Below are 27,035 nucleotides of genomic sequence, written 5' to 3'. Positions count from 1 at the left end.
GGTTGAACTGACCACTGGATTATTCATTCTTTTGCATCCTTGTCATTGATGAGGTTATAATTTTTATTGATATTCATTCTGACAGCTTTACATGAGTCCATCACTTCAGCTCTCAGAAATCCCATTCTTATATGTTCTCATCGTGTGTATCTAAATAGTAATTGGGATTGGTGTTGGTTACCTGATCTTATCCGGAGAGCACTGGGGTTCTAGAAGTTAAATGGCCATTCCAAGTATTGGGTTGGCCAAAAAGTTCGTTCGGCTAATGAATACATTGTTCAATAAAGTTCTTGGTGAAAATGAAAGATGTGTCTTATTTTTACTTAAAACTGAACAAACTTTTTGGCCAACCCAATACGTAGCAGTCCCGGGGCCAGGACTGAGGATTCTCTAAACCTCGAGCTCCGACCTCCACGCCCAGGGACGAGTGGGTCCGCCCGGGATGCAGGTCAGAGCTCCACCGTGTTTCCGGGCGGCCTTGCCCTGGGCCCTCCCGGCGCATCCCCTGGACGGGCAGCAGCGCTCTGCTTCAGATCTGCTTTGCATCCTAAACCCTCATTTCCTTAGCTCCTCGTGCTGGATCTGTTTAAATACCTCTGACTCTCCAAAAGTCAGAGGATACTGAGTTCCTTGTTTATTAACTCCTGGAACTCATAAACCGACCCGTGGAGGCTGAGCCTCTAGCCCCCGCCCGGGAAGCCTTTCAGGACCCGCTGTGAAATGCAGACCGCTCCTCCACGCAGGTCGCCTGCGGCCGGGGGTACAGCCCTGGCCTGCAGTCACCTGGGCTAATGGATAAAGAGTCTGTCTTCTTGCACGCTAAGTGTGGGGGAGAGAGGGGGAGAAACCACCTTTCCATGTCCTTCAGAGTGAAATGCCTAACCGGCGCTGAAGATTATGCTAATGAGAGCCCTGCTTCTCTCAAGGAGATTTCCAGATGGCGGGACCTGTGCACATAGCCAGGACCGCGGTTCTGCAGCCCCTCACTGTCTGCCAAGCATGTGCACATCTATTACGTCGTTTGCGCCCCTCACCATCCCTGTGAGCTGGCAGGGCTGGTATTATTATTATCCCCGTTCTGTAGATAATGGAAACAAGGCACAGGGATTACAGGGTTCATTTGAAGTCACCCAGGTCTTAGGACAGAGCAGGACTCCAACGTAGGTCTCTGCTGTTCACTCCTCCCTCCAGGCTGCTTCTCACCTCATCATCTCCACATATTTCATTCAAGCATCTGACATCTTTTTTTAAAATTTATCTTATTGAAGTATAGTTGATTTACAATGTTGTGTTCATTTCTGCTGCACAGCAAAGTGACTCAGTTATACATGTATTTGCAATCTTTTTCATCTTCTTTTCCATTATGGTTCATCACAGGATATTGAATATAGTTCCCTGGGCTATACAGTAGGACCTTGTGGTTTATCCATTCTCTATATAATAGTTTGCATCAAGCATCTAACAAACATCTTAAACCTTCTTTAATTAATGCTCTCCATTTCCCCAAGGCAGGTATTTATCTCATATCTCAGCCTTATAGCATATTGGTTCAAAACCCAGGCTCTGGACTCAAACAGGCTGTGTGACTTTGGTCAAGTCACTTACTTTTTTCTGCCTCAGTTTCCTCATGTACAGAATGAGGACAATCTTAGTGCCCCTTCAGGAGTGATATTATACTTATAAATCACTTACCAGGGTATCTGATGCACCGGTAAGTACACAATATGTTTGCTCCATGGATTACAGTAGGAATTAGGATTTTATCACAAAATCACTAGAATGTTCTTGAAGGTTTACCACATGCTGACACTACGCCCAGGGTTATGAAAGATACCATATCAGATGGCGTGGTAACACCGTAGATGATATGGCCAAGTTGTTTAAAATCCTATTCGGGAGATTCACATATGGAACGATTAAGGAATAATATGAAACTGCATATAATCAAATAGAAAAATGCATGTGACCTACAAGAAGTTCCCTAAGAGAAATGAAGAGATGAAAAATCATTAAATGTTAAAGTGGACCATCCACTCCGAACCTTTCATGGAACAGAGGCGATAGGAGGCCAGGGAAGGCGTGGGTCCCCCCAAGACCACACAGGAAGGGAAGAGCTTCTCTCAGGACCTTAGTCAGGACTCGTACCCTCCTCCAGCCCGTTCACTCATCTCTTCATTTATTAAGAACCTACCATGTATGGGACGCTAGGCTGAGCCTCGGAAACGTGGTACCCAGCCAGCTACCCTCAAGAGGATGTAGTCAGAGATACAGGTGGGCCTGTAAGTCAGTGCTGTGTATTGGCTATGGCTGCTACAGCACCACCTCTCACCACTTTCCCCTGCATTTTCATCACCTATTGGGTGTCCTTGACGATTTAATGATAGAGGTCGTAGTGAAAGATGGGAGGCCTCTGGAAGGACCCAGCACAGTGGTGCTGGAAATGGGTATCGAATGAAGGGAAGGTGGGCATCAAAGACCCAGCATGTCTGGGTCTATCCTGTGCGGGGGCTGCGTGTGCTCGGGCTGGGTTTGGGGGACGGGACCAGGTGGGCTCCCGTGGGTATACCTGAGTGTGCCCCCTGGGAGGACCAGGGCCCGGGTGTGTGACGCGAGCGTGATGGGGGAGCCTTGGGCGGGACTCTTACTGGTTTACGCGAAACCGAAAGACGGGTATAGTGTCACGGTGTGACAGGAAGCTCAGCAAAGGAGCCAGGGATTTGCTTCAAAATAGTCAGGGCAGGGAGGGGGCACGGGTGGGGGGACAGCTGAAGTCAGGTTGACCATGAGTTCATGCTTGTTAAAGCCGAAGGGCCCTTCGGGGTGCAGTAGACTTTTCTCTCTGCTTTCCTACACCTTCAAAATTTTCCATGATTGAAAAGATGCCCCGAGAAGTTTTGCTTTGATGGAGAAAATGTAGATGCGTACAGAATATGGATTCCTGTGCCCTGTGCGCGTGGTAGTGAACGAGGGTGGCAGGTTGGGGGCCCAGCACGGGGGGTGGGCTCGAGGCAGCAGCCTGAGTCAGGGTCTCAGGGGGTGATCGTGTGTTTGGCAGGGCCTCGGGCCGTGTGCGTATTGCCCTGTGCGGGATGGCCAGTGCGGGTTGGTCTGGAACACGTGTGCCTGAGGAAAAGGCCTGTAATGCTGTGAGGTAATCGCCTGTTATTTTTAGGGAGTAAATAACATCTCTCATGGAGCAGGTTATGTGGCTCCACGGGCTCTGTCTGTGTCCGCTAATGTGCACTTAAAATTTGAGGGTATTCAGGCCTCCCAGGAGGGCCTGTTAAGAACTTTGTCATTATATGTTTTTCCTTTATGATGAACTACCCCTAATCCATTTTTAGCAAAAGCAGGGATGATTGCTGTGTGTGTGTGTGTGTGTGTGTGTGTGAGTGTGCTGTTTCTGTGTCCAAAGGCAAGATTTATGATTATAGAACAGACAGTAGCTTGCTCTCTCCGTTTTATTATTTTTTTAATTGTTTTCCTTTGAAATTCCAGACTTAATGTTTTGTCTGCTTTCAATCTGACCCTCTTTGGAGAGCTACATGGTGTGTGTGTGTGTGTGTGTGTGTGTGTGTGTGTGTGTGTGTGTGTGTGTGTGTGTGTGTGTGTGTGTTTTCACCAGAGAGAGATTGAGAGAGCGAGAAAGAGAGAGAGAAAGAGAGAGAGAGAGCTGGAAACAAAGAATCTTTGTCTGTAAGCTGTAGCAGGCAGGAAACCCCAATCCCGAGGGAGCGGAGCCAGCCAGCCCTGTCCTGGAGTCAGACTCCAGCTCTCTGAATTCAATTTGACAGCTTGTCTGGGACACTTTCTAAGTAACCATTATCCTTCCTTTCTCTGAGTAAAAGAACTGTTATTTTGTTCCGCGGGTGTGCTGTGTGCGCTGTTACCGCACGTGTGGGTTCCACAGCGACTAGGACACACTCTCTCTAAATTATTGGAAACACTTAGCCTGTTTCCTAAGACAAGTGTAAATTTGTTCCAGGATAACGATGCGAACGGCTTTCCATGTTGCACGTTAGAGGCAGGTAGAGGGATTTCGCTGGGGCATTTTGTTTAGTCCCAGTTACGGCACGAATCCCCTTATTTGGAGGAGCTCTTCTATCTCAGGAATAATTCAAATTGTGTACATTTTATTCCTTCGAAGATTTTTTTTTTTGAAATATGTATAAAGATAACTTCCGATGATCGTTCCCTTCAGTTTCTGTGTTTGATCAATTAATTGATAATTTTTAAAGAAATCTACCACCATAGGTCTCTCTCATCTCGGGGAGGGAATTCCAAGGTAGGTGGGTGTCAGCTGTGAGCCCCCAGGGTTAGGGACAGGCAGGCACAACCGGGTGATCCCCTGGAGTAAAGCAGGCACTGCTCTCCTGTCTCCAGCCACTCACATCAGTTGACTGCCGCAACCTCATGAGGGATTGTGAGGCAAAACCCGCCCTTTCCGGAGTGTGCATGTTTGCAGGCCATCCAGGTCCCGCCAAGCAGGATGGACAGAGGCACCGTCCAGCGTGGCCTGGGTCACTTCGGGGTCTGGGCGGGGTGACAGCCTGGCCAGCAGCACAGTTTTTACCCATTTAGTTTCCGACCAAAAAAATGTGTCCTTCAAATGTGAGTGGATTCCTGTCTAGACCATTTCAAACAGAACTTTGAATGTTTCCCGTTCTCCCATTGCCTGACATACCTTCCTCGGCTGTCTCACTCCCACCCCAATCCACACCCTATAAGCCACACTCGCTCTTGGTGGCCCAGGTCAGACGATGTCTCCTCAACCACCCCTGCCCCATGGCGCTTTGCTTGTACCCACTGTCTTCCCAGTGAAGCATCCGACACAGTCTATCCAACAGCCTTTGGTCTTGCAAGACTTGATGCATCTTGGAGGCAGGGACAGTGCCTTAGAAAAGGCCATGGATGGATGGATGGATGGATGGATGGTTGGATGGATGATGGATGGATGGTTGGATGGATGGATGGATGGATGGATGATGGATATGGATGATGGATATGGATGGATGGATGGATGGTTGGATGGATGGATGGATGGTTGGATGGATGGATGATGGATATGGATGGATGGATGGTTGGATGGATGGATGATGGATGGATGGTTGGATGGATGGATGGATGGATGGATGGATGGAAATTATAGACAAATTGCCTTAAACTACTCCCCAAGGACTTACTGTAAAACTCATCCTTCGTGATGTTTCTAAATCCAAGAGTGATGTTTTGGCCTCGTCCACTGCAAACATGGGCTCAGGACTTGCCTTTCCCTTTCTGCCACAATTTCCCCTTCATTTGACCCCAGCGTGATTCCTCCCAGGCTGTGATTGGTCCCACCCAGAAGTAGAGGGAAGAGCTTGCCGAGAGCAGATTTCAGGTGATGGTTCAAGGTGATGGTTCCACGTCACCCCCCTTTTGCCCCATTTTTTATCAGCTTAGACTCCCCTTGGAGGCCCTTCAGATTTGGGTCCTCTTGCTACAGATGCCACTGAGAAAGAGGCCAACGACAGGACCAGGACAAGGGAAAGTCATATTGCAGGAAAGTTTAACTCCTGCTCATTCAACCCTCCTTTCCTTACCTTTCTTATCAACCCCCCCCCCCATAACAATAACAACTGCCATTGATTGAGGGCTTATTCTGTGCCAAAAACTTTTCTATTCACTTCATTTTTACGCTTCATAACCACCTTATGTAGTTGGTATGATTATTATTCCCATCTTGCATATAAGAAAACGGGGGCACAGATACATTAAGCTCAAATGGCAAAGCTAGTAGGAATCAGAAAGAGCACAGAGCCTGTTACTGCAGCCCACTCCCCACCCAGGCAGTGCCAGGCCCACAACTGCATCTCCCTCTTCCATCCAGCACACCATGGAACGGCCCATTTCTTCCAGGAAGCTGATGTCATTTAGTTGTTAAGATGATATGGTGAGATTTACTGATTTCTTCTGTGGTCCTCAAATCAGGAGCCTCACTCAGGGTATTCAGTTCTTGCATTTCAAGAAGTATATTAGGTGGCTTCACGGATGTCCTTTTCATTATTGTGCTTTATAATTTACACAACATTATACATTTTGTGTGTTTAATATTACATTTTTAAAAATCAAAGAAAAAAAGAAGAGATTTAGAAAAGGAAATGCTATCCTAAGTAACACTCTGTTGATCAATAAGGATTGCGGTAAACTTAAAAAAAAAACAAGGGCGGTGGATATTAGCTCGATAACTCTAGTTGTGAAATTTCCTCAAATTACAAGAGGTGAGCAAGGCCTTGCCTCAATAAGCTTCGTTGACCCATGGCTCTCCAGGAAAAGGAAGGATATCGGCATCACCTGGACCATTTTAAAGACACAAGCCGGGCTGCTCCAGCACCCCAGCCTACACCCCCTTCTCAATCCATAGGTGCCCTTGGTAGGCGAAGTTGGAGCTTAGTGTTCTGAGAGTAGGCATCTCCCATTGCTCCTGAAATTCTCTCCCCACACATCACCCCACCACGGAGAACCAGGTTTTACTTGAAAACTTAACAGAGACAAAATGTGCCTTCGTTGCTCTGCATCGGCATCCTTTCTGCCATTGCAACATTGGTCTCTCCTCTTCCCTGTGCCAGCAGGCATCCTGGCCCCCTGGTATTGTTCCTGGCTGCTTAGAAGTGCCTACTTTGGCCTTCCTGCCCCCTTGGGCATCTTTCGTCATGTTTATCAAAACTGCCCTTTCATGCTCCCTTGGAGAATCTGATAGGCACCACCTTGCTCTGCAACATCAGTGAAGGTGACAGTGAAAACATGAACCCTGCTGCACCTTAATAAAGAAAAATGCTTTATGTAAACCTCAGAGGGGGAGGGGAAGAGGTGCAAGGCTGTGGGAAAGGTATTTGGGGCCAACTGGACCTCCAGAGCACCCTTGCAACTGGACTCGGCCAGACAGCTGCTCCACCCACCAATGCCAGGGAGGGGTGTCCTGACGGTGGGCACTCAGTGCGTGGGGTGGAGTCCCACCACAGCTCCACTAACCTGTCAGTGGCGTTTCACACTTACTGAGTGGGCCGTTTGGGTTTTGCATTTCCAATTCATCTCCAGACTCTTGACTATTATTATTTTAGCCCTCCCGTCCCTACCAGGTTTCACTTTGACTCAGACATTTCATCCCATTCCAGATTATAGAGCTCCGACTCAAAATGAAATTGGCCTTGGTTGATGTAACTCCATTTCCATGACCACAGGGTCTTGGTTTGTAATAGAAACTGGAAGTGATCGCTGTTAGCTGTGTTGAGGAGTGGGGTCCCAGAGTACTTTGGGAAGAAAAGGCGAGGTCCATAAGTACTCCAGGTAATCCACTGGTGGCCACCTCCACACAGAATATTCCAAATGCATTTGTTTTGCAAAATACACTGATTTTTAGAAATTCTACAGAGAGGTTGTTTGAGGGTCAGTAGTTGCTGAAAAGTATTTAAAAGAAGTTTGTTTAGTCCCATGCTCATAAACCAAATTTTTCTCCATCTCTCTCCCCCTCTCTCTCCCTCCTCTCTCCCTCCCCCCCTTCCCCACCCCGGAGAAAGAGAGAAGCTTTTCTCCTGCCAGACAGAGGTATAGGGACTTGGGGAATCTTCTAGTGAAAAGCCAAGGCATAGATAGCATCATTTGTTATCTTAAGATAAAAACCTTTCCCAAGTTCTTTTTATAGATGTAACATCATACTTTCTTCAGAGAAGCCCATATCTAAGATAATAAATAATTATTTCTCATGAAATATCCTTTTGAGAGAAGATAAAGTCTTTGAGGAAGAAATACTATGGTTAGAAACACTAACCCACGTGGGCTTCTCCCCTCCAGCCTCAGGGATCTGTAAGCAATCACATGTGAGGATCAATAAAAAGTTTAACACACCTCTGATGAAGTTCAAATTCGTGTGTTAGGCACATTCTAAAGGGAAAGTGGTAAATTACGTGAGATTATTACTTTATCAAAATCCAGGACATCCTTCAAAGCCCAGTTCAAGTCCCACTCTCATCAGGATACTTTTTCCTTACCCACAAAGACTACAATCTCTTCTTGGGACCTTATCTCAGTCACTAGCCATCAATAGACCTAATTACAGATTATCTTGTCGTCTTTAATGGTGAGTTTTGTCCTGTATCCCTTTTTTCCAGCCCTGTAGATATTCAGTAAATAACATTGACAGTCGATGGATTCACTGGGGAAGGAAAATCTAGTTTGTCTATTTAATTAAATATTTACTCAATCCTTCTGCTTCCCTAAACAAAGAACCAGAAGAAATTAGCCTTGGTTGACACAAGAGAGATTAACTTCTTTCCAAGGAATAAAACTCTGGAAAAGAATAGCAGCTATAATCTTAGAAGACATTTGGAGTGTGTAAAGCATTTTCACGTGCATGATCTCATTTATTCTCAAAAGAACCCTGTGAGGATTAAATAGGCTATTTGCTTTTCCAAATTCTTAAATTTTAGGAGGATCGATTTTTCCCCTGTTACAGATAGGTTGACAGATTCAGAGAGATTGTCACTTGCCTAAGTTCACACAGCTCATAACTGGCAGAGATGGGAGGGGAACCAAGGAGTTCTGAAACGCAATCTAGAGTTTTTTCCATGGCAGTGAACTGTTTCCCTGTTTGGAATGGATTAAAGAGAAATCATGGAATTCCTTCCCATGAAAATCTTTAAGAGCCCTTAATAACACCACAAATGACCTTAGACTTGATAAGATTTAGGTACCCCTCTTCCAAAGAAATGAAAACCGTTCTTGGTATAACTTTGAAAACTCTTCGCGCTTCAAAAGTCTTTGGCCTGCCCAATATCCTAGAGGAGTTGAGAGAAAGGCAGTTTTTCTGCTATGAGTCATACTTTCAATTTCTATTAAAATTCTTATATGGCCACATATGCTTTCTCTCAGGCTTTGGGCCTCCAGGCCTGTGCTAATTTGCATGTCTGGTTTAGATAATGTCTGAACTCCCCTCCAGCCTGAAAAGAAACCTCGGATTCTATTATATAAGTGAGACCACATTCCACCTGCCCAGAGTTGATGGTTGTCTTTAACTCCTGTGCTTTTTGATGTGTGGGTGCAGGACACAGAGGTGGGAGTGTTCCAGGGCTCAACTGCCAGGCCACAAAGATGGAGTGTTCCTTCAGGGAGAACTCACCTGTCCTCTTCTCAACCACACTGACCCCTCAGAAACACCCTTTCCTGCAAAACACTTCAGAGGCAGGTCAAAAACAAATCAGAGGAAGTGCTGGGATTTTAAGTTTCTTCATTTGAATGGCCTTCCTAAGTCAGTGTGATTCTAAGACAACAGATTTGGCAATTACCCTGATTCTAAATATGCAAAACTTGGTGAACTCTTTAATAAACTAAGCTCATCTCGCCTTTTACTATCTCTCACCCAGACATCAAAACGATACTGCCAAGTTTTTTAGCTTATTTTTTCATCTTCCAACATAAAGTAATTTTCAACAAGGTAAAGAACTGATAACAAGGGATTGCCTTTCCAGAAGGGCTTTGAAATCAGTGTTGGGTGACCCAGTCACTTTTCATAAGAAAATTATGGCACTATGGAGAGCTTTATTTTCATAACATTAGATAGGTCAAGTCTTTGTTCAAATTGTGTTGTCAGCGAGGCCCTCCCTGTCCCTCCCTGTACCTGCTCCCCTTCACCTGTTTTCTTTTTCTCCATACCACTCACCACCTTCTTATATATGATGTCGCTTACTATTTGTTTTGAATGTCAGCTCCCAGAGCAAGGATGTATGTCTGGCCACCACTGTATTCTCAGCACATAGAACAGGGTCTAGCACAACTGTAGACATTCAATAAAATGTTGTTGAATGAATGAATGTGAGTGGGATGTGAGGTATTAGCTAAGCCCAATAGCTGGTGCTGGGAGGAGGAAGAACCTGGGGGCAAGAGAAGGAAACAAGGTGATAAGATACAGTCCGTCTCTTCCCAAAGATGCTCACCAAGCAAGGGGCATAAGTGCACAAAGAATTACACCAGGAGGCTTAACAAGATGAGGGCAATAAACACGAGACCTTCACCAGTGAGCCTTTGCAGAACTCTGGAAGAAAAAGATGCAAAAGCTGAATCATGCAACAGATGCAAGACTATCCCGTATCGCCAGAGAGTGAGGGCAACCCAGCTGAGGAACGCGGACGGGAGAGGGTCAGGTCCGGGCTCTCAGCAGAGCCCAGGGGGCTGAACACAGACTGCTTCTCATTCATCTTCAAGCCCTCTTACCTAAGTCAGCTGTTAGGTTTTCTTTTTCTGACCCAGAATCATTGTAAATCTGAGGCAGATTTGACCCAGGAAGGCTGCAATTTAGTTGCGTCTGCATGGCCCAACATGGAGGGGAGTTTGGGCAAACACCCAATTAACTGAGTCAGTATAAAGTGCTTTTCCACACAAGGCTGGCCCCCAAATCCCACTTTGAGGTCTTATCAAAATAAAGAGGTCGTTTAGACTTGTGTGTCATTTAGACACAGAGCCCACGGGAGGGACGAAGTCAAGGGAGGGTCCCGGCTTGGTGGGGAACCTCGTGAGACCGTGGCGAGTCTGTGCCCACAAGGGTGCCACTGGCCTCTCCAAATTCTCATCTTTGAAGGCCATCCATTCTTCAAGCATTTCCCTCACGTGTCCTTTCTTCCCTTTGCACGTGGAATATCTTAAACAGGAGTTTTATTCTCCTCCACGCAGCGGGGCCGGCTCTGAGGCTGAGGGGCTGTTTGGATACCAGGACAAGATCCTTGAGCAAAGGAAATCTGATCCAGGATGTTTTTTTTCTGTGCGTTCCAAGTTTAAGGAAAGCCTTCCCTAGATATTGCCCTCCTCCTGAGATCTCCGTGGAAGCCAAAATCCTCTGGTGTTCTTTAGAACATAAGATGCCCCTGAGGTAAAGGCCGAGCTGCCCTTATAGACGGGGTTGAAAGGAGGTGAGGACCCAGCTTGGAGCTCCAGGGCTGGCTGGGCAGGGAGCTGGGGGAGCTGACAGTCAGGGGAGCAGGAAGGATGCCGGGTAAACCCTCAGCCTGGTAATATACCAGCAGGCAGCCAGAGCCACCAGCCCTCGCCAGCTTCCTGGCCGGCGACTCTAAACTGGGATACAGGGTAATCCCTTTCTTCTTCTAAAAGAGAGCCAGAGTTTATTCTGATTTGGGAATCACTGATCTCGGAGCACAGGAATTATTCTTCCTCCTTTACGCTTCTCTTCATTTTCAGGGCCTCCCCTAATGACTTTTTAACCTCAGTTCACCAAGGTCAACATCTTAGAGGTGCAAGCAAGATGGTATAGACTACGTGTATACTGTGTATATTTTTAAGTTGCCATTTATCGAATGCTTATTTAATCCCCTTAACAATCCTATAAAGCATTTGTTATTAATCCTTTTTTTTTTTATTGTGGTAAAAGTCACATAATATAAAACATATTATTTTAACCGTATTTAACTGTACAGTTCAGTGGCACTAAGTACATTCACATGGCTGTGCAACTCTCACCATCATCCGTCTCCCGGATTCTTCACCTTCCCAGACTGAAACGCTGTCCCCATCAAACACTGCCTCCCCATTCCCCCTCGCCCCGGGGCCCTGGCATCCACCAGTGTGCTTTCTGACTCTATGAATTTGACTATCCCAGGTACCTCGTAGAAGTGGAATCAAACAGTATTTGTCGGCACCTAATGTATATTGGAATGCGTTTTTAAGGTTAACTTAGAGAAACGGAACCTGGGGTTCAAAAAGAGGAACCTTTTGACAGAGACTGTTTGGCAGAGTAAATGGCTGAGCTGGGGTCTGAACCCAGGGTGGACTGATTCTAAACGCCACATCGTAACCACCGACCTGCCAGAGAGAAAGGATGTCTGCACCAGGGCGTCCACGCCCTCCACGCCCTTCCACAGCCCGGGTGCCAGTCGCCTTTGCACAGCTTTGGAAGTGGGAGGCCAGGCCAGCCGGTCAGACATCTGGTAGTGGTCGCCGGCAGGGGTCGTAGGGAGACAGTGGCAGACGAGGGGCCGGTCCTGAGTTGAGAAGGTTCGGGAAGCAGGGCAGGCTGTCCCGGGTGGGCACCGCAGGAGGGAAGGCCCAGAGGGAAGCAGAATGGGGTTGGTGGCCAGTAGGGCCCTCCTCAAAGGCTGGGCCTCTTCTAACCCAGGGCCTCAGAGGGAGGAGGGGTTTGGAGGACCATCTCGCTCGTCCTCTGCCAACAGCTAGTATGTTGCCCCCACGTACAGTCTTCCCTGTATGGGGGGAAGTCTGGGCGGTGGGTCTTCCTCCCGGCGGACTTGGCTCTTTTTTGGGAAGTTTGGGGCTTTGGGTTCGGGGTCCCCTTTGTTAGAGCTTTTCTCCTTTGGCACCCTCGCTCTTCCAAGAAAAGAGGTCTGGACCGGACTGAGAGAAGCTTCTGCCCTGAGCAGGAGTGGCCTTGCCCGGTCTTCTGCTGAAACGCCTGCATTCAGAAGCCGGGCTTTCCAAGGATAAACAGGACTCGGTACTGCCAACCAGAAATTCGAAGGGAAGTCTCAGAGAAAATTCATCTTTTTCTACCCAGTAATCGAGAGCACGGTCTCATGTCATACGGGATGAAGAGAGAGGCTTTTGTGCTGGTGTCTCTGCATCTTTGGCCTCCAGGTGAGGGCATGACAAAGTGTGGAGCTGCGCGTTGCCTGGGACATTGGGCTTTCAGACAGTGAACCGTCGGCATCAGAACAGAAAGAAATGTCTTTCCTGAGATGTTTGGCCAGGTTTCCAGGACCCGTTTAACAGCTCCACACAGAAGCTGAGTTAACACTGGGATGTCTGTGAGAAAGTCACGTCCAGAGAAAGTTTTCCCCTTCCAACAAGGACTTTTCAGAAAAAAATCTCCATGCTCATATGTCTCCACCCCGGGAGGCTCTCCTGGAATCTAAGAGGCCGTTTAGGGTCAAAGTCAGCCGCACCGGGCGTCCCATGATGGAGATACTGTTCAGACCATTATATACTTGAAGCTGAATTATCCACAATGCCTGGCAGTGCCCAGATTCCCCAGAATAAGGCTCTGGTCTCTCTTTGCTTTGGCAAAAATTGATCTCAGGACCACCTGAAACCATAAGCTCCAGGCAAAGCCCTTCTGGGAGGACTCCTCTGAAAAAGCATCACAGTAAGATTCGTCATCAAGCCGGGGGTACCAGCCTTCACTGAAGTAAAAAGTGGGTGTCAGAACTGGGGTAACTTTCTGCTGCTCCAACGTCTAGCACCACCCAGAAGTTCTGAGACCAGCTGCTCTGTGGGTCCCTAACGGTCCCATTTTTGCCCTCTGTGCCCTTGGCCACTCCCTTAAGTGTGTGTTTTGAGAAGTCAGTTCTCAGAAAGCAGACGGTATGCACCATTTTCAGGGTGGGGGGCCCAGGGCATGCTCAGGCTGCCTTGTGGGTCAGGCACGCCCCACAGGAGAGCAACCCACGTGCTGACCGGCAGCCGAGGGTCAGGGAGCTCTGGCACAGCCAGGCGTCAGGCCCGGGGAGGAAGAGTGTTTGTGCAGGAATATGAGTCGTTGGGTAGCTCCGGGTCCAGGATTTTCCATGTTGGTTGTAGACATATTTCTGTCTGTGTGTCTGGGACTAGAGCTGACCACACTGCTGAGTTCTCACTTGTATGACTTTTAGGAGGAAAACAAGCCCTCATTTCAACAATGATGTTGTTAAAATATATATGAAACAAAAAGCAGGCCACTTGAATGAATGGCATCTAGTGCTGGGCTCCCTGTGGGGACAGGTCTCAGCCTACGCCTTGTCATACGTGGACTGTTGTCCATTCTGCTCAGAGGGCAGCCGGGGTTAACAGTCTATACTCATCCATCACCCGTCACCCAGACTGGAATCCCCTGAAGACTTCATTTAGTGGGGAGCAGCTGGGGTAGAGGCTTTGAATTCTCTCCAGCTAGGAAAACAGTGAACAACAAGAGGAAGTGTGTATATTTAGCAAGAAGGAGAAAATACCGGCCCAGTTATTCATTCATTCAACAGATATTTATGGGGTGCCTATCCTGGGCTGGACACTGTTCTAGGTGCTTGGTTCTATCAGAGAACAAAAGAGGGGTCCCCACCCTTATGGACCTGACATTCAGGTGGGAGATGTGGACAATAAACGTCATGGATTAACTATTGATTAAATTAGGTGATAAGTGGAAAAATAAGAAGCAGAGCAGGGTAAGGGGGATGGAAGCAGGGGAGGGGGGTTAATGTGTATTTGGTAGGGCGGGCAAACGTGTTTCTGGGTCTGAACATTTTAAGGTATTTAATGATGCAAACACAGTAATAACGTTACTTGCTAATGTTTACCGAGTTTGATGCTGTGCTGGGCGCTGGGTCAGCTGTTTGCTTGGATATCTAATTTAATCTGCAAGGCTGCCCCGGTACTTCCAATCTCTAAGGCAGAATGCCAGACCTTAGCTCTTGACCTTGGCCTTCTCCATCTTCAGCTTTGTCCTTGCAGTAGGACTTACTCCAAAAACACTGGCTTTCATGTCAATCTTCCATTTAGGAGATGACCCCACAAACCCCAGGGCCCACAGAGAGCGTTTGTTAAACTCCCCAGTAAATGGACCCCGGTGTCCTTTGTAGACTCAGGTGCCAGTGGCAGGATTTTCCATGCAAGTGGGTAGGAATGAAAGAGCACGTGGGAGGGAGCCTTGTGGTCTTTGCTGCTCTGATTCTACACTCTGCTCCGGGACCCTTGGCTAAAGACGCCCGCTCACGGCACGGCCCGCTGCTGTTTATTGTTCTGTTAACTCCACAGGAGGACACAGTTCAGGCTGATTGCTGGTGGCCTCTCTGTTTCTGTCCCTTGCTTTTTTCACCTACTAGGGGACTTTAAGGTTGGTTGGGACCTCGAAAGTCCTGCCGGTCAGGCTTCCCCCCGCCACCCCCAAGGCATCACGGGAAAGATGGGGCTGCCAGACACTTCTCTGATAAAGCATCAACTTCCAACATGATTGGGCACTCAGAGAAAAATCCAGCCACCACCCGCCCTCTGTTGGTTAGAGGGAATTCTTCCAAGCACTCTCTAACTTTTGCCTGTCTTCAGTGCCCCCAGAGCTAGAATAAAAGAATAGGAGGAAAAGTTGGCAAGAAGTCAAGGATAACTAGAGCCAAAGCCATAATTTGGACTAAGAAAACAGGTTCTTCTGAACGAATATAACATAGCTTTAGAGAAGATGCAAGAGAGGATGGAAGCCTCCGGTAAACTAAGGATTGAGAAGAAACACTGATTAGAAAACTCTGAGTCAGAGATATTATCAGTGTAGTAAGTCAGAAGTCAAGTCAGAACTTCAGATAACACACACCAATTCCTGGAACTTAGCGATTTGCTTTTTCTCTTTTATGAATTTGTCACTTTCTATTCTACTTTCTGTTCCGTTCCTGCTAGATTCATCTCCTTCCCCCGGCACCCACCCCATCCTTCCATCCTACACATCACCGCGAGCTGCACTCTCCACCACACCCTGGGTTCATGGTATTGCCACCTGCCCCAAGCCTCTCCTGGTTTCCATGGCCTGTAACCCAGAGCCATTAAGCTGGCTGAGCGGCCGTGGACCGGGCCGTGAACCTGGCCTCGGCCCTCTCTTCCGTGTCCCCCCGCTGCAGTCCCACAGCCCCACGCGTGGTTCCCCGCATCCGACACGTTCGCATTCTCACCGCTCACTTCCGCCGTATGCCCGCCGGGATGCGCACTCTCTCCTCCCCAAAGAGGCCTCACTCAAGTCACCCCAGACCCAGTCACACTAGCCTCTCCCTCCTTCACCCCCAGTATCTCCAGCACTCCTTTGGTACATGACCCGTATTTCTTCACAATCTGTTATCGTCTCCTATTCAAAGGCAAGCACTGGGGACTTGTGTCATATTCGTTCACATCCACTGTATAGCCACCAAACACACAAAACATGGCAGAAATCAGTCCCAGATAAATTGCTGGAGGCCTAACCAGCATCCCCCTCCACCAAAGAGAAATCTTGGAAGAACCCGGCCTTTCCTCGAGGATACCCCAGCCTCGCACACACTCTGCAGACACCGGCAAGACAGCCCAGAAGATACCCATGAGAACCTACAACCGTATCCCCAGCTTGAAAACAACTTAGGTTCTTTGTTTGTTTTTGTTTTATTTTGTTTTTAAGCAAGCACAAGAATCTATCTGCAGGAGGAATTGTGAGGAAGAAAAAAAGTCAAAGAAAAATAAAAACAGACGACTCAAACGAGCCGAGCTTTGTCTCTCTTTTGCCCCCTTCCCTCCCCTTCCTCCCATCTGCATCCCCCTCACTTTCTGTTTTGCCTTTCATGCCAATTGCTAAAGACTGTAATTTTAAAACTGCACTGGCTTTTCCAGAGCCAGGAGGAATGTGCATCCGCACGTGGATTTTTCCACAAGGAAATCATTCCTGTCTTTTGGTTCCTCTTAGCCAGAAACAACAAGAACAAGCCATGGGACCAGCCGGTCCGTCTTTGCAGTTCTCATTCTAATTCGTTTGAGAGGCTCAGAAGGGGCGGAGGGGGATGGTTTGCGTTTCACCCCGCCTGACCGTTGTTTGCTGAGGTCTGTGCTCCATTTGTTCAGATGTTTTTTATGGTTTCTTTGTTGTCCATGGAAAGACTTTGAAAGTCATCATTCTGCATCCTTAAGGTCTTCTGCTATTCCTGCTCCGTGTCTCAATGGGACTCACACCATGAGAAAGGAAAAGAGGATGTTTCCAGCCAGTCGGTTAAGCAATTTCTGAACAGGGTTAGGGAGGCATGTGTATTCTTTCAAGAAAGGGGTTGGGATCACGAATGTTCCATGTCAATGGAGTGTCCGCCAAGGCGATCTGGAAACCTCTCTGCACTTCCAGGCAGGAAGCATCTCTCCAGCCCCTCGTTTCTGGTTCCAGCCACACCTCTGGCCTTTTTCCTTTCTCTGTGGTCATTACCCAGCCCTCTTCACTATCAACAGAAAAGCATGAGAGGCCGAGGAGAGCCCAGATGTGCCCACAGCATCAGTGTGCTGGAGTGAGGGGCTGGAGCCGCCACCAGGGTCCTCACGGCCAGGACTGTGAGACAGTGTGCCTGTGAGCCTTTAATCTGGACGTGACCCATCTCTCCAGAGCTTCTTAAAGGGCTTTGCTATACAGCTTCGGACATTTTTTTCTTGCTAAACTTAGATGATATTTGTAGAATGCCTTATAAGATGCTTCACATATGCTATCTCATTTGATCATTACCTGTCTCCATCCGTTCTGGCTGCTGTAACAAAGTACCATAGGCTGGGTGGTTTACAAACAAAAGAAACAAAATTCTCACAGTGCTGGAGGTTGGAAGTCTGAGGTCAGGGTGCCAGCATGGTCAGGTTCTGGTGAGAGCTCCCTTTTGGATTGCCGACACCTGACTTCTTTTTGTGCCCTCTTATGGCAGGAAGCAGGCAGACATGCTACCTCTGTGACCTCTTCTTATAAGGGCACTAATCCCGTTCATGGAGGCTCCACCCTCATGACTTAATTACCTCCCAAGACCCCCACCTCCCAATACCATCCCACTGAGGGGATTAGACATCAATGTATGAATTTGCACAGGGGACACAAATATTCCGTTGATAACATCAGCACAACCCTGTAAGGTAGGTAAATCATGTAAATTTTTATTTCCATATTTTAAAAAATTGAGGCCCAAGGATGTCTGGATTCATCCAAGGTCTCACAACAAATGGTGGAAGGACAGAATTTGAACCAGCCCTATGACTTCAAATTCAGGGTTCTTTCCATTACTTGGGCTCCCAATCAGTGTGTCGATGTTCCTTCCATTCATTCCCCTTTGCCCCAGGGAAAGAGTACACTTCTGGAATTTAGTGATGCTTGAAAAGTTATTGCAGAATTCTCCAGGTCACTAAACGATAATCTTCATGCAACCTTTCTAAAGAGCAGGAGATGCTGATGTGCCTCTATTTGTTTTTTCCATTAGACCCTTCCTATGACTCAGTCAGGAGAGGAGGATGGGGCAATAACATGAATTCTGGTCTCAACAAAAGTAAGTAAACGTCACTTTATTCTTTGGGAAGAAAACCTTTTTCTGAGGGTGGGGTGGAGAACAGGGTCATAAGATAAAGGAGGATAGGAGTGAACATTTTGTTTTCCTGCTTTTTGAATGGCCATCAGAATTAATTGCCAATGTAGGACCTGTCAGTGATACCTAGTCCTGGAAAGATATGGGATTTTCACTCAGACCTGTGAGTTTTGTTTCACTGCATTTGGCTTTAGAATTTTTGAAGTTGGAAGGTTTCTCTCATGACAAGGTCTGTATGAATGAAAAATCACCAGATTCGGACTCTGTCATTTAAGTTATGATAATGACCCTCTATGGCTTTGCTTTTCTAATTGTCAAGATGTAGTTATACCAACATCTCTACCCCAATTTCATGAAAGGCTGAGAGGGAGGATAACCTGATGAGGGGATGGTACGGGTCTGACACATCAATTTGTGTTGAAATCTGACCCAAAATCTCCCATTAAGGGAGTAGCGGGAAAGACTGACTCATATGGTCCTGACCCAGAATGTATCAATCTTGCTATCTCTAGGAAGTAAAATATCAAGCACAGAAATGGATGGTGAAGGGAATTCTTTCAAGAAAGAGGTTGAGACTAAAAACTAATGCCAGCAATAACCACCATCCCTTTTAATAATATGCATTATTTGTTTACTCTGCCCCCAGCCCTTGGCCCTGTGGGGTACACAGTGTTGAATCAGACACGGACCAATCTCTCAAGCAGGGGAGAGGAGTCATGCACACATATAACTCTTTCCCTCTGGGCGGTATCAGGAAGGCCAAGTGGACCTGGGGCCATATGATTTGGCTCTGCAAGGAGAGGCAGGATTTGGACCCACAGAGGTGGGGAGGACTGAGCCTCCCAGGAGAGGTGGGGCCAGGGAAAGACATCAAGGTTGACGTGTCTGACAGTCAGGAGGACTTGGGCTCCTGGGGTTTAGGATGCACGAAGGGAAATAAGTCTGGAAAGGTAAGGAAGGGGGCGCAAAGATGCCAGGAAGATAGACCTCAATGCTTTAGTCGACAGTGAGTCACTAAGGTTTTTGGATGGTGGGGTGTAGTGGTTTAGGGAGATGAAACTGGCTAAATAGCATTTGATGGGTCGGTGGGAAGAGAGAGAAGTGGTGAGCACGCCAGTCAGATGAGTCCATAGATGGTGCAAGAAGCACCGCAGCTCTAACATGGAGACATGATGACAGGGGTGGAAAGGGTGTACCTAAGAGATGCCACGGAGGGGAGCTCACAAACATGGAAACGCAGGAGCAGGTGACCTGTGCTCAAATGTCACCTTCTCCTTCAGGACCTTTCTAAATTTTCATTAAAAATGAAATCCGCAGCCCCGATACCGTTAGACACGCTCTTCAACATACTTACTGCTGTGTATCATTGTCTCCCCATTAAAACGTAAGTTCTAGCAGGAACCACTGGTTCAGTGCTGGGTTCTCTAGTATCGAGAGCAGTGCCGGCACAGAGTAGATTCTGGATAAATATTTATAAAATAGAATGAATAAATGAGTAGCATGAGCGAACGAATGAATGAGAAAGCACATTTGTCCTCCTTCCGGGGGGGGGCGTTGGAAGAGGTGTTCCCCTCCCCTCGTGGAGAATGGCCCCACTTACCGTATTTCTCTTCTTGCTGCAGGTCCCCCCCTTGCAGGAGCACAAACAATGAGTAAGAATACTGAACAGCGGCCCCAACCAGGTACCTGTCAATGATGTGCGAACCCTCCTTTGCTTCCTATGTGGCCATTGGTCCCACATGGTCAGCAGAGGAGGATTTAGACAATATACGGCATTTGTGTCTTTCATAGAATCCTATATTTGACACTATAATAGATCTGTGAATTGGGTACCTGACACTGGAATCACATAGAGACTCGTGGAATATCAGAGGTGAAAGGAACCTAAGGAGTAAAATGCCTCAAGTTGTAAAATAAAGAAACTGAGGCCCAAAGAGGTGAAGTGATTTGCAAAAAGCCACACGGCTGGTTTATGGGAGAACTAGAGCTACCATCCCAGACTCTCAAGTTGCTTGACCAAACGTTCCGTGTGGTGGATCTACTTAACAATTAAGGCAGAGGAACTGTTAAAACCATGGAATTGGAGACTCTTAGTATGGGAAGGGAACCTAGAGACATCTAGGTCTACAACATCCTCCTGTAACATCTCAGTCTTATGATTACCTCACCTCCACTTGAATACCTACAGCAACGGGGAGTTCACTACCTGGCTAGGCTCAATTCCACCATATGAGTCAAAGTCCCCCTCCCTGTATCTTCCATTCAAGCTTCCCAGTTTGCCCTCAGGAGAGGTCTTCCTCCCATTCTCTGCGAAGGTCCTTCATGTATCTGAAGACAGCTGTTGTGCCCCTTCCAAGCCCAGCTTGGTCTTCTCTGTGGGACACAGCTAAGAGCGAGCTCCAAACAAGCCACTGCTCTAGGATGGACAGACATTGTTTTCCATCTCCACTGAAGATAAGCGATAGAAGGTTGACCTACATTTCCTCAGGAAGGCTGAGAACTTGCTGACTGTGAAACACAAGTCAGACAGAGAGGACTTGACATAGGGGATTTAAAGAATCCCCAACAACAACGAAATTAGACATTACCTGCCCAAAATATTTTAGTTGTCATACCGCGTGGATAAAAAGGGGTAGACTAAGAGGGCTTAAAAGGACTCTTCAAGTTAATTTGTGGTTGTAAGCAAAACCCCCAAAATCATGTCGATTTTTTAAATTACAATTATAATTATGAAAATTGTAAAGTATCAAACGCACGATAGCATGGCCAAGTTGCGATCCAGCTCTCTACCGTGATTCCCTCGCCTGAAATAAAGATAAACCTCACATAAGTCAATATGGCAAAGATTCAATATGGCTAAACAATCACATAAGTTTTAAGCAAACTGAGATATTAAGAATAATCATTTTATAGCTAAAATCCAAATTCTGGTTGGTGTTGACATTTCCAAGCTTAAAATCAGAGAAGGTTATACTAGAAGGGAACTGGGGAATCCAGGAACCCAACCCATCATTTTGCAGATGAGAAAACTGATACCCAGAGATTGTCCAATGAGTTATTTAGTTTATAACTTTGCTGGGCTAGAACCCAGGCTGCTTGATTTCTGGGCATGTGTTTCTGCTACATGAGAAAAAGAGAGACATGTAAAGTTTTCAGTAATAGTTAGAGCTATTAAAGTCCAGTCATCATTAGGCTTCTTTAAGCCCATTTAATAAGCCATACTTCACCTTACTCATGACAATTGAATATTAGCTAGCTCCCTTCCAAGTGGTTTTACTATTCTGTTTTAGGTAATGACAGCATTACCTACAAATTTTAGGCACCAAGTATGAAAAAATGATACTATTTCACGTTGTTTCTGTAATTACGGGGATAAAGACCGTAACTGGTCAAGATCTTTGAGGTCTGCAAAAAAAGGCAGTGCAGTTTTCTGAAATCAGGCTTTCCTATGATATTGAAATAAAAGTGTAAACCCTTGGGGTATTGTCATTGTTAATGCTGTTGTTTCTATATTTTTAATAACAGTGAAGCAAATTTCCTTTCTTGTTTCCTTAGATCCATATCAGATCCTGGGCCCGACCAGCAGTCGCCTAGCCAATCCCGGTGAGTTTCCTTTGACCTGAGAGGTCGTCTTCCAGAATGTTCCATAGTTTTGTGAGGTCACAGGGACCTCTTAGGTGTCCTCAGTTCAGACACCTGACCTGGGAGTAGCATGTACTTCTTTCCTTGAAATGTTCGACCCCTGTTTCTCTGGTGCACACAGGAGAGGACAGGACTTGTCATGGTGGTGATAATGTCCGTTAGCTGAAGATGCTTCTGGGCAACAAACATTTTAGCCCTGTGTCTCTGCACTGAGGTTGAGATAAGTTTCAGTAGGGAAAGATGGGGGGTGGGGGACCAGGAAACACTTCCAGCCAGCTCACGGCAATCTTCCTCACGCAAGTGAATACGTATTCCAAAGGCGCTTTAGTCCTGACTTTAGAAAGTATTGCAGCGTTATCTGGCTACATGAAAGAAGTTGCAGCTAAAATAAACTTGGCAGTGTATTTTAAGGGTTTGTGATTAAACTAACTCTCAAGCGAGTTCTAAACGAAACTCACCTCCTGTGTGAGCTAATAGGCCCTTGCAATAGTGAGACGGGCACCCAGGGAACTCCTGCGGCCTGTGTCTCCAGGCCGTCCCTGCTCAGAAGGCTGGGAAGCCACCAGCTCCCTCTCCTCTTGTTTCCTCTCTGCCCAAGTTCTTGTCTGTAAAACTTAGAGCCAAGAGCCAAGCACGAGGCCTAAGGAGCAGTCCAGGTGCCATCAGCCTAAAGCATTGTCACACCTTCCCCCGGGGACTCTGAGGGACTTCAGCACTGAGTAAAGAGAAGACAGTGATTTCAGGCCTTTATAGAGGAAGAGAGTCAGCATCTTGCCCAGAAGGGTGGGGAGTGGCTTGCCCAAAACCACACAGCTGGTTCTGGGCGAATGTCACCCGGCCCGGGGCAGATTATCTTACCATCTAACCTTGCTGATCTCGCCAGCGTCAGGGGCCAGTGGGCTCTGACCGTAAAAAGAAACCAAGGGATTCTTATCCAGGGTGAGAGGACCCTTGCACTTAGGAAATTAGGTTCTGACTTCCCAGGCTGAGCCTCTGTTTCCTCCTGTCTGCCTCGCTGCCTTCAGGGAGCGGGCAGATCCAGCTGTGGCAGTTCCTTCTGGAGTTACTGTCGGACAGCGCCAACGCCAGCTGCATCACCTGGGAGGGGACCAACGGGGAGTTCAAAATGACGGACCCCGATGAGGTGGCCAGGCGCTGGGGGGAGCGGAAGAGCAAACCCAACATGAATTACGACAAGCTGAGCCGAGCCCTCCGATACTACTACGATAAAAACATTATGACCAAAGTGCACGGCAAGAGGTACGCCTACAAATTTGACTTCCACGGCATCGCCCAGGCTCTGCAGCCACATCCCACCGAGTCGTCCATGTACAAGTACCCTTCGGATATCTCCTACATGCCCTCCTACCACACCCACCCGCAGAAGGTGAACTTTGTCCCTCCCCCCCCATCCTCCATGCCGGTCACTTCCTCTAGCCTCTTTGGAGCAGCGTCACAGTACTGGACCTCCCCCACGGGTGGCATCTACCCCAACCCCAATGTCCCCCGCCACCCAAACACCCACGTGCCCTCACACTTAGGCAGCTACTACTAGACGCTTCATCACCGGTGGCCTTCTCGCTGAAGTCCCCTTCCTCACACTTCTTGTTGGACATACGTGGCCTTGAAGAGAAAACGAAACTGGATGCTCTTTCTTGTTGGATAGAACCTTTATACCTGTTCTTTAAAAACGATTCTTTTTTTTTTTTTTTTTTTTTTAAACGTTGGTAACTCCTGCTTCCTCTACCTTGAACAAAGAGATGGATAATTCCATGGGCCAGTATGCCAGTTGGGAGTCTCAATCTCCTGTCAGCCTACGAGTTGAATATTTAGATGACAGGAATAGTTGTGTCATGGGTCTGGGAAAGAAACTGTAGATTTATATTTTTAGGACCAAAGCAGTTACTTATCGACACACGGGTCTCGTCTTGGACCTTGAAGGGTTCATATGATAAAGAATCATGGACTTAACCAGTTATGCTCTGGTTTGAGACTTAGTGAAAATAGAGGCAGGAAGCTTATCATCTTATCTTAGGAAGACCTAACTCAGTGGATAGCAAACTGGAACATTGGTTGTAAGGCTAGTGAAGTTTTCACCCAACTGGAATTTCAGAGAAAGAACAAGTGTGTATTTAAGAAGCCACGGGCATTGCAAAATCTTTCTCAGTGGGCAGTAAATATGCACTAGGCTGACCATTCTCTCTGGAAATAGTCAAGATATGAACTAAGAAATGTTAATGCAAACGCAGACATTCCTGAAAGCCAGAGAGTTAAATAACTTTTTTTTTTTTTTAAATAATGACAGTGGGTCCCAGAACTTTGAAAAGTCCTAGGGATTTCTAAACACAAACAGATTCGCAAGTGCTGTGCGCTTGTCAGATCAGTCCAGGGTCCACCAACCAGAAGGCAACTTACTGTATAAATTATGCAGAGTTATTTTCCTATATCTCGCAGTATTAAAAATAAATAATTAAAAAGTGAAAAAGAGTAAAGAAACGAGTAGACCTCGGTCACAAATACAATGTTAACTATCAAATCAGTTGCTATTTTTTTTAAATGTAATTTGTACATCTTTTGTCAATCTGTACATTTGGGCTGTTTGTATGTTTTTTATAGCTGGTTTTTAAAAAGCATAATGTGACTTATTGCGGAAAAGAACACAGGACGTTCAAGTCACTGACTTACTAGAAAGAGAATCACTGGTGTTGTTATTTAACAAGTGAGCAGACGCAAATCAAGGCAAACTCTTTAAACCGTTCCTGCTTTGGAGATGTTTGTAAATAACCGAACTGCAACAATCATAACTTGGAAAAGAACAACCAAACTTTCCCTTGTGGATACAAGGGATCTTCCTGCCTTATATATGCAATATATTTTTTAGATATTAAAATATATATAATTTTGCAGGTAATCATTGACTTTTTTAAACTATATTAAGTGTTAAGCTGACAACTGTCAATGAAGACTATGTTGTACAATAATTTGACTAAATAAATTGTGCCTTTTTCTCTCAGAACCAAGGACACCGTTTTCTTATTTACAACCAGCATTCTCTCCCCTGCCCCCCTCAGGTCCAAGGGTTTTCCCAGGGGAAGTTTCCTATTGACCTCTTCTGGCACCATGAAAACTTTTTCACATGTACATACAGCAGAAAGTATAGGCTCAATGTGGTTTTCATTGTTGTTTGTATTAGTCAGGGTCCTCCACAGAATCAGAACCAATGGGATTTATATGGAGATTTATTATGAGGACTCGACTCATGTGATTCTAGAGGCTGAGAAGTCCCCCGGTCTGCAAGCTGGACACCCAGGAAAGCCAGTGGTGTGTAATTCTAGGCAACCAGGGAAGCTAGCTGATGGTGTAAATCCCAGTTCAAGGGCAGGAGAGAAGTCCCAGCTCAAGCAGGGAGCCAGGGGTGAATTCGTCCTTCCTCTGCTCTGTGCTCAGACCCTCCGTGACTGGATGAGGTGCTCTGGCCGGCGTTGGAGAGGGGAGTCCACTTCACTGAGTCCACACGTTCAATGCTAATCTCATTCCGAAACACCCTCATTTACATACCCGGAAATACTGCTTAATCTTGGCCACCGTCAAATTGATACTTAAAATTAACCATCACGTTGTGGATAATGTTGTTTTTTTTTTTAATATTATTTAAATCTTCCTCCAGCCTAAAAGGGTTTTATAGGATGACAGCCAAGGCCATGGATAGTCTGTGTCCAAGAACCAGAACAAAGCAATCAGGTCCATCCAGGATAGACCTCATGCGCTGGACTTCACTCTTGCATCCACTGAGCACCTCAAACCCAAGTGGCCATCCCCCTGATACTCCAGCAGAGAATCAGATGGCCCAGCTGCCTCTGGTTCTGTACCAGGAGCTTATGGCCCATGCGGATTTTTAAGATCTTTTTTCTTCCCAAGGAAGAAACCCACCGCAAATCGTTTCACTGTTAGTTAGCTCATTTTCATTTCCTCTGTTTTATAATGAAAATGAAGGAGGTTTGGAAAGTCCTTGATGTTGTGAGAAATTAGACTCACAACATTGGTCACCCTGTAATCTTCCCTGGGTGACAGTGAGTACCTTCTAGACAATTTGTCTACCTAAACGAAAGGAGACATGTTCCAGTTACATTTTTTAACTTGCACCCTGCCATTAAAAAACGTAAGCAAATATTCTCAATGTATGCACATTAATTTATAAAGATATATAAAACTGTTACATTATTATTATCTACCTTATAAAACAAACACAAAATAAAAAAGTTTAAAGAGTGATATAAAATAAATTGTAACTGAAATTCTAATGGTTTCTTCCTATTTTCATTGTATTGCATATCTCCCACTGTCAACACTCAATAAGAATGTTAGTCTTTAGAGGAATAAGTATGTATGTATACACCTGTATGGGTTTTCTAGTGGACTTCTAAGAAAGAAGAAAATAAAAATGTGATGTAAGTGGCCTAAGCATAGAAAGAGAAATGATAAAGGCCAGGGATGTTTAAGAATTGTCTAGCTGGATTCTTTTGCAAATCTTTTTCTCAGCCAAGTAATTTTCCCATCAATTTTGAAATCTGCTAAGTAGTCATTTGGGGAAACAGAGGCACATACTTCTGACTGCTGTGAGAAGGATGGGATGCTGAGACCCTGGGGAGGTCACCCTTTTAAGAGGTTTTCTTAATATGCCCTATTCAAGCACTGGCTAAGACCTTTACAAGGTCTTAGAACTTTGACCAAATATTGTCCCTAGAATTCATCCCCCCATGATTTATTCCACATTTAGGAAGCTGGTCCACTCATAACAGGACCGGGACACCATTTCCTCCTTAGAAGCACTTGTATGGAGTGAAGGCTGGCAGTTAGTCCCTGTAATACTCAGATTTAGGGTTTGCTAACTTACTCCAAGGCAGCCAGCTGACTCATCACAGAGGACAAACAGGATCTTCACCATCCTGGCTGCCAGCCCAATCTTTCCCCCACTCAACCACTCTGTACCGAGGCCATGAAGTGCATTCAGTCTAACAAACAGGGCATGCCAACCAGAGCGGAGCATGGCAAGCCTGTGGGCAGTTCCAATGGAAATCGTCTTCCCCACAGTTTAAGATGCTACTCAACAGCCCTTTTGAGCAGGCAGTCATTTTGTGTGTGTGTGTGTGTGTGTGTATGTGCCAAAAAATATTGTTGACTCCCACGCAAGGGAAGCTATATTTTCAAATCTGTTGTTTTACAACATTGTTAATGGTCAATGACCACTAGGAATGTAATAACACCTAAAATGATCATTATTTTATTAAACCAATGACATGTACATGCAACTGAACCGTCTACGTGTAC

The 27,035-nt window shown here is 46.3% G+C and overlaps 1 protein-coding gene across 2 annotated transcripts in view; it reads left to right on the top strand.

Moving 5' to 3' along the window:
• The window catches only part of FLI1 (Fli-1 proto-oncogene, ETS transcription factor), a 113,229-nt gene extending 88,522 nt beyond the window's left edge, over window positions 1-24,707 (top strand). The window contains exons 6-9 of one of the 2 annotated variants that reach the window (XM_061203114.1): window positions 17,964-18,029; window positions 19,688-19,747; window positions 21,621-21,668; window positions 22,733-24,707. In XM_061203114.1, coding sequence (XP_061059097.1) covers window positions 17,964-18,029; window positions 19,688-19,747; window positions 21,621-21,668; window positions 22,733-23,262 — 704 coding nt within the window. In that variant the 3' untranslated portion in view covers window positions 23,263-24,707. The remainder of the gene's footprint in view (window positions 1-17,963; window positions 18,030-19,687; window positions 19,748-21,620; window positions 21,669-22,732) is intronic. The other variant, XM_061203116.1, reaches the window with a different exon arrangement.
• The last annotated feature ends 2,328 nt before the right edge of the window (window positions 24,708-27,035 follow it).

The sequence above is a fragment of the Eubalaena glacialis genome, chromosome 10 (assembly GCF_028564815.1).
Source record: "Eubalaena glacialis isolate mEubGla1 chromosome 10, mEubGla1.1.hap2.+ XY, whole genome shotgun sequence".
Lineage (NCBI taxonomy): Eukaryota > Metazoa > Chordata > Mammalia > Artiodactyla > Balaenidae > Eubalaena > Eubalaena glacialis.
Note: the sequence above shows the minus strand (reverse complement) of the source record. Positions and strands in the feature narration are given on the sequence as shown.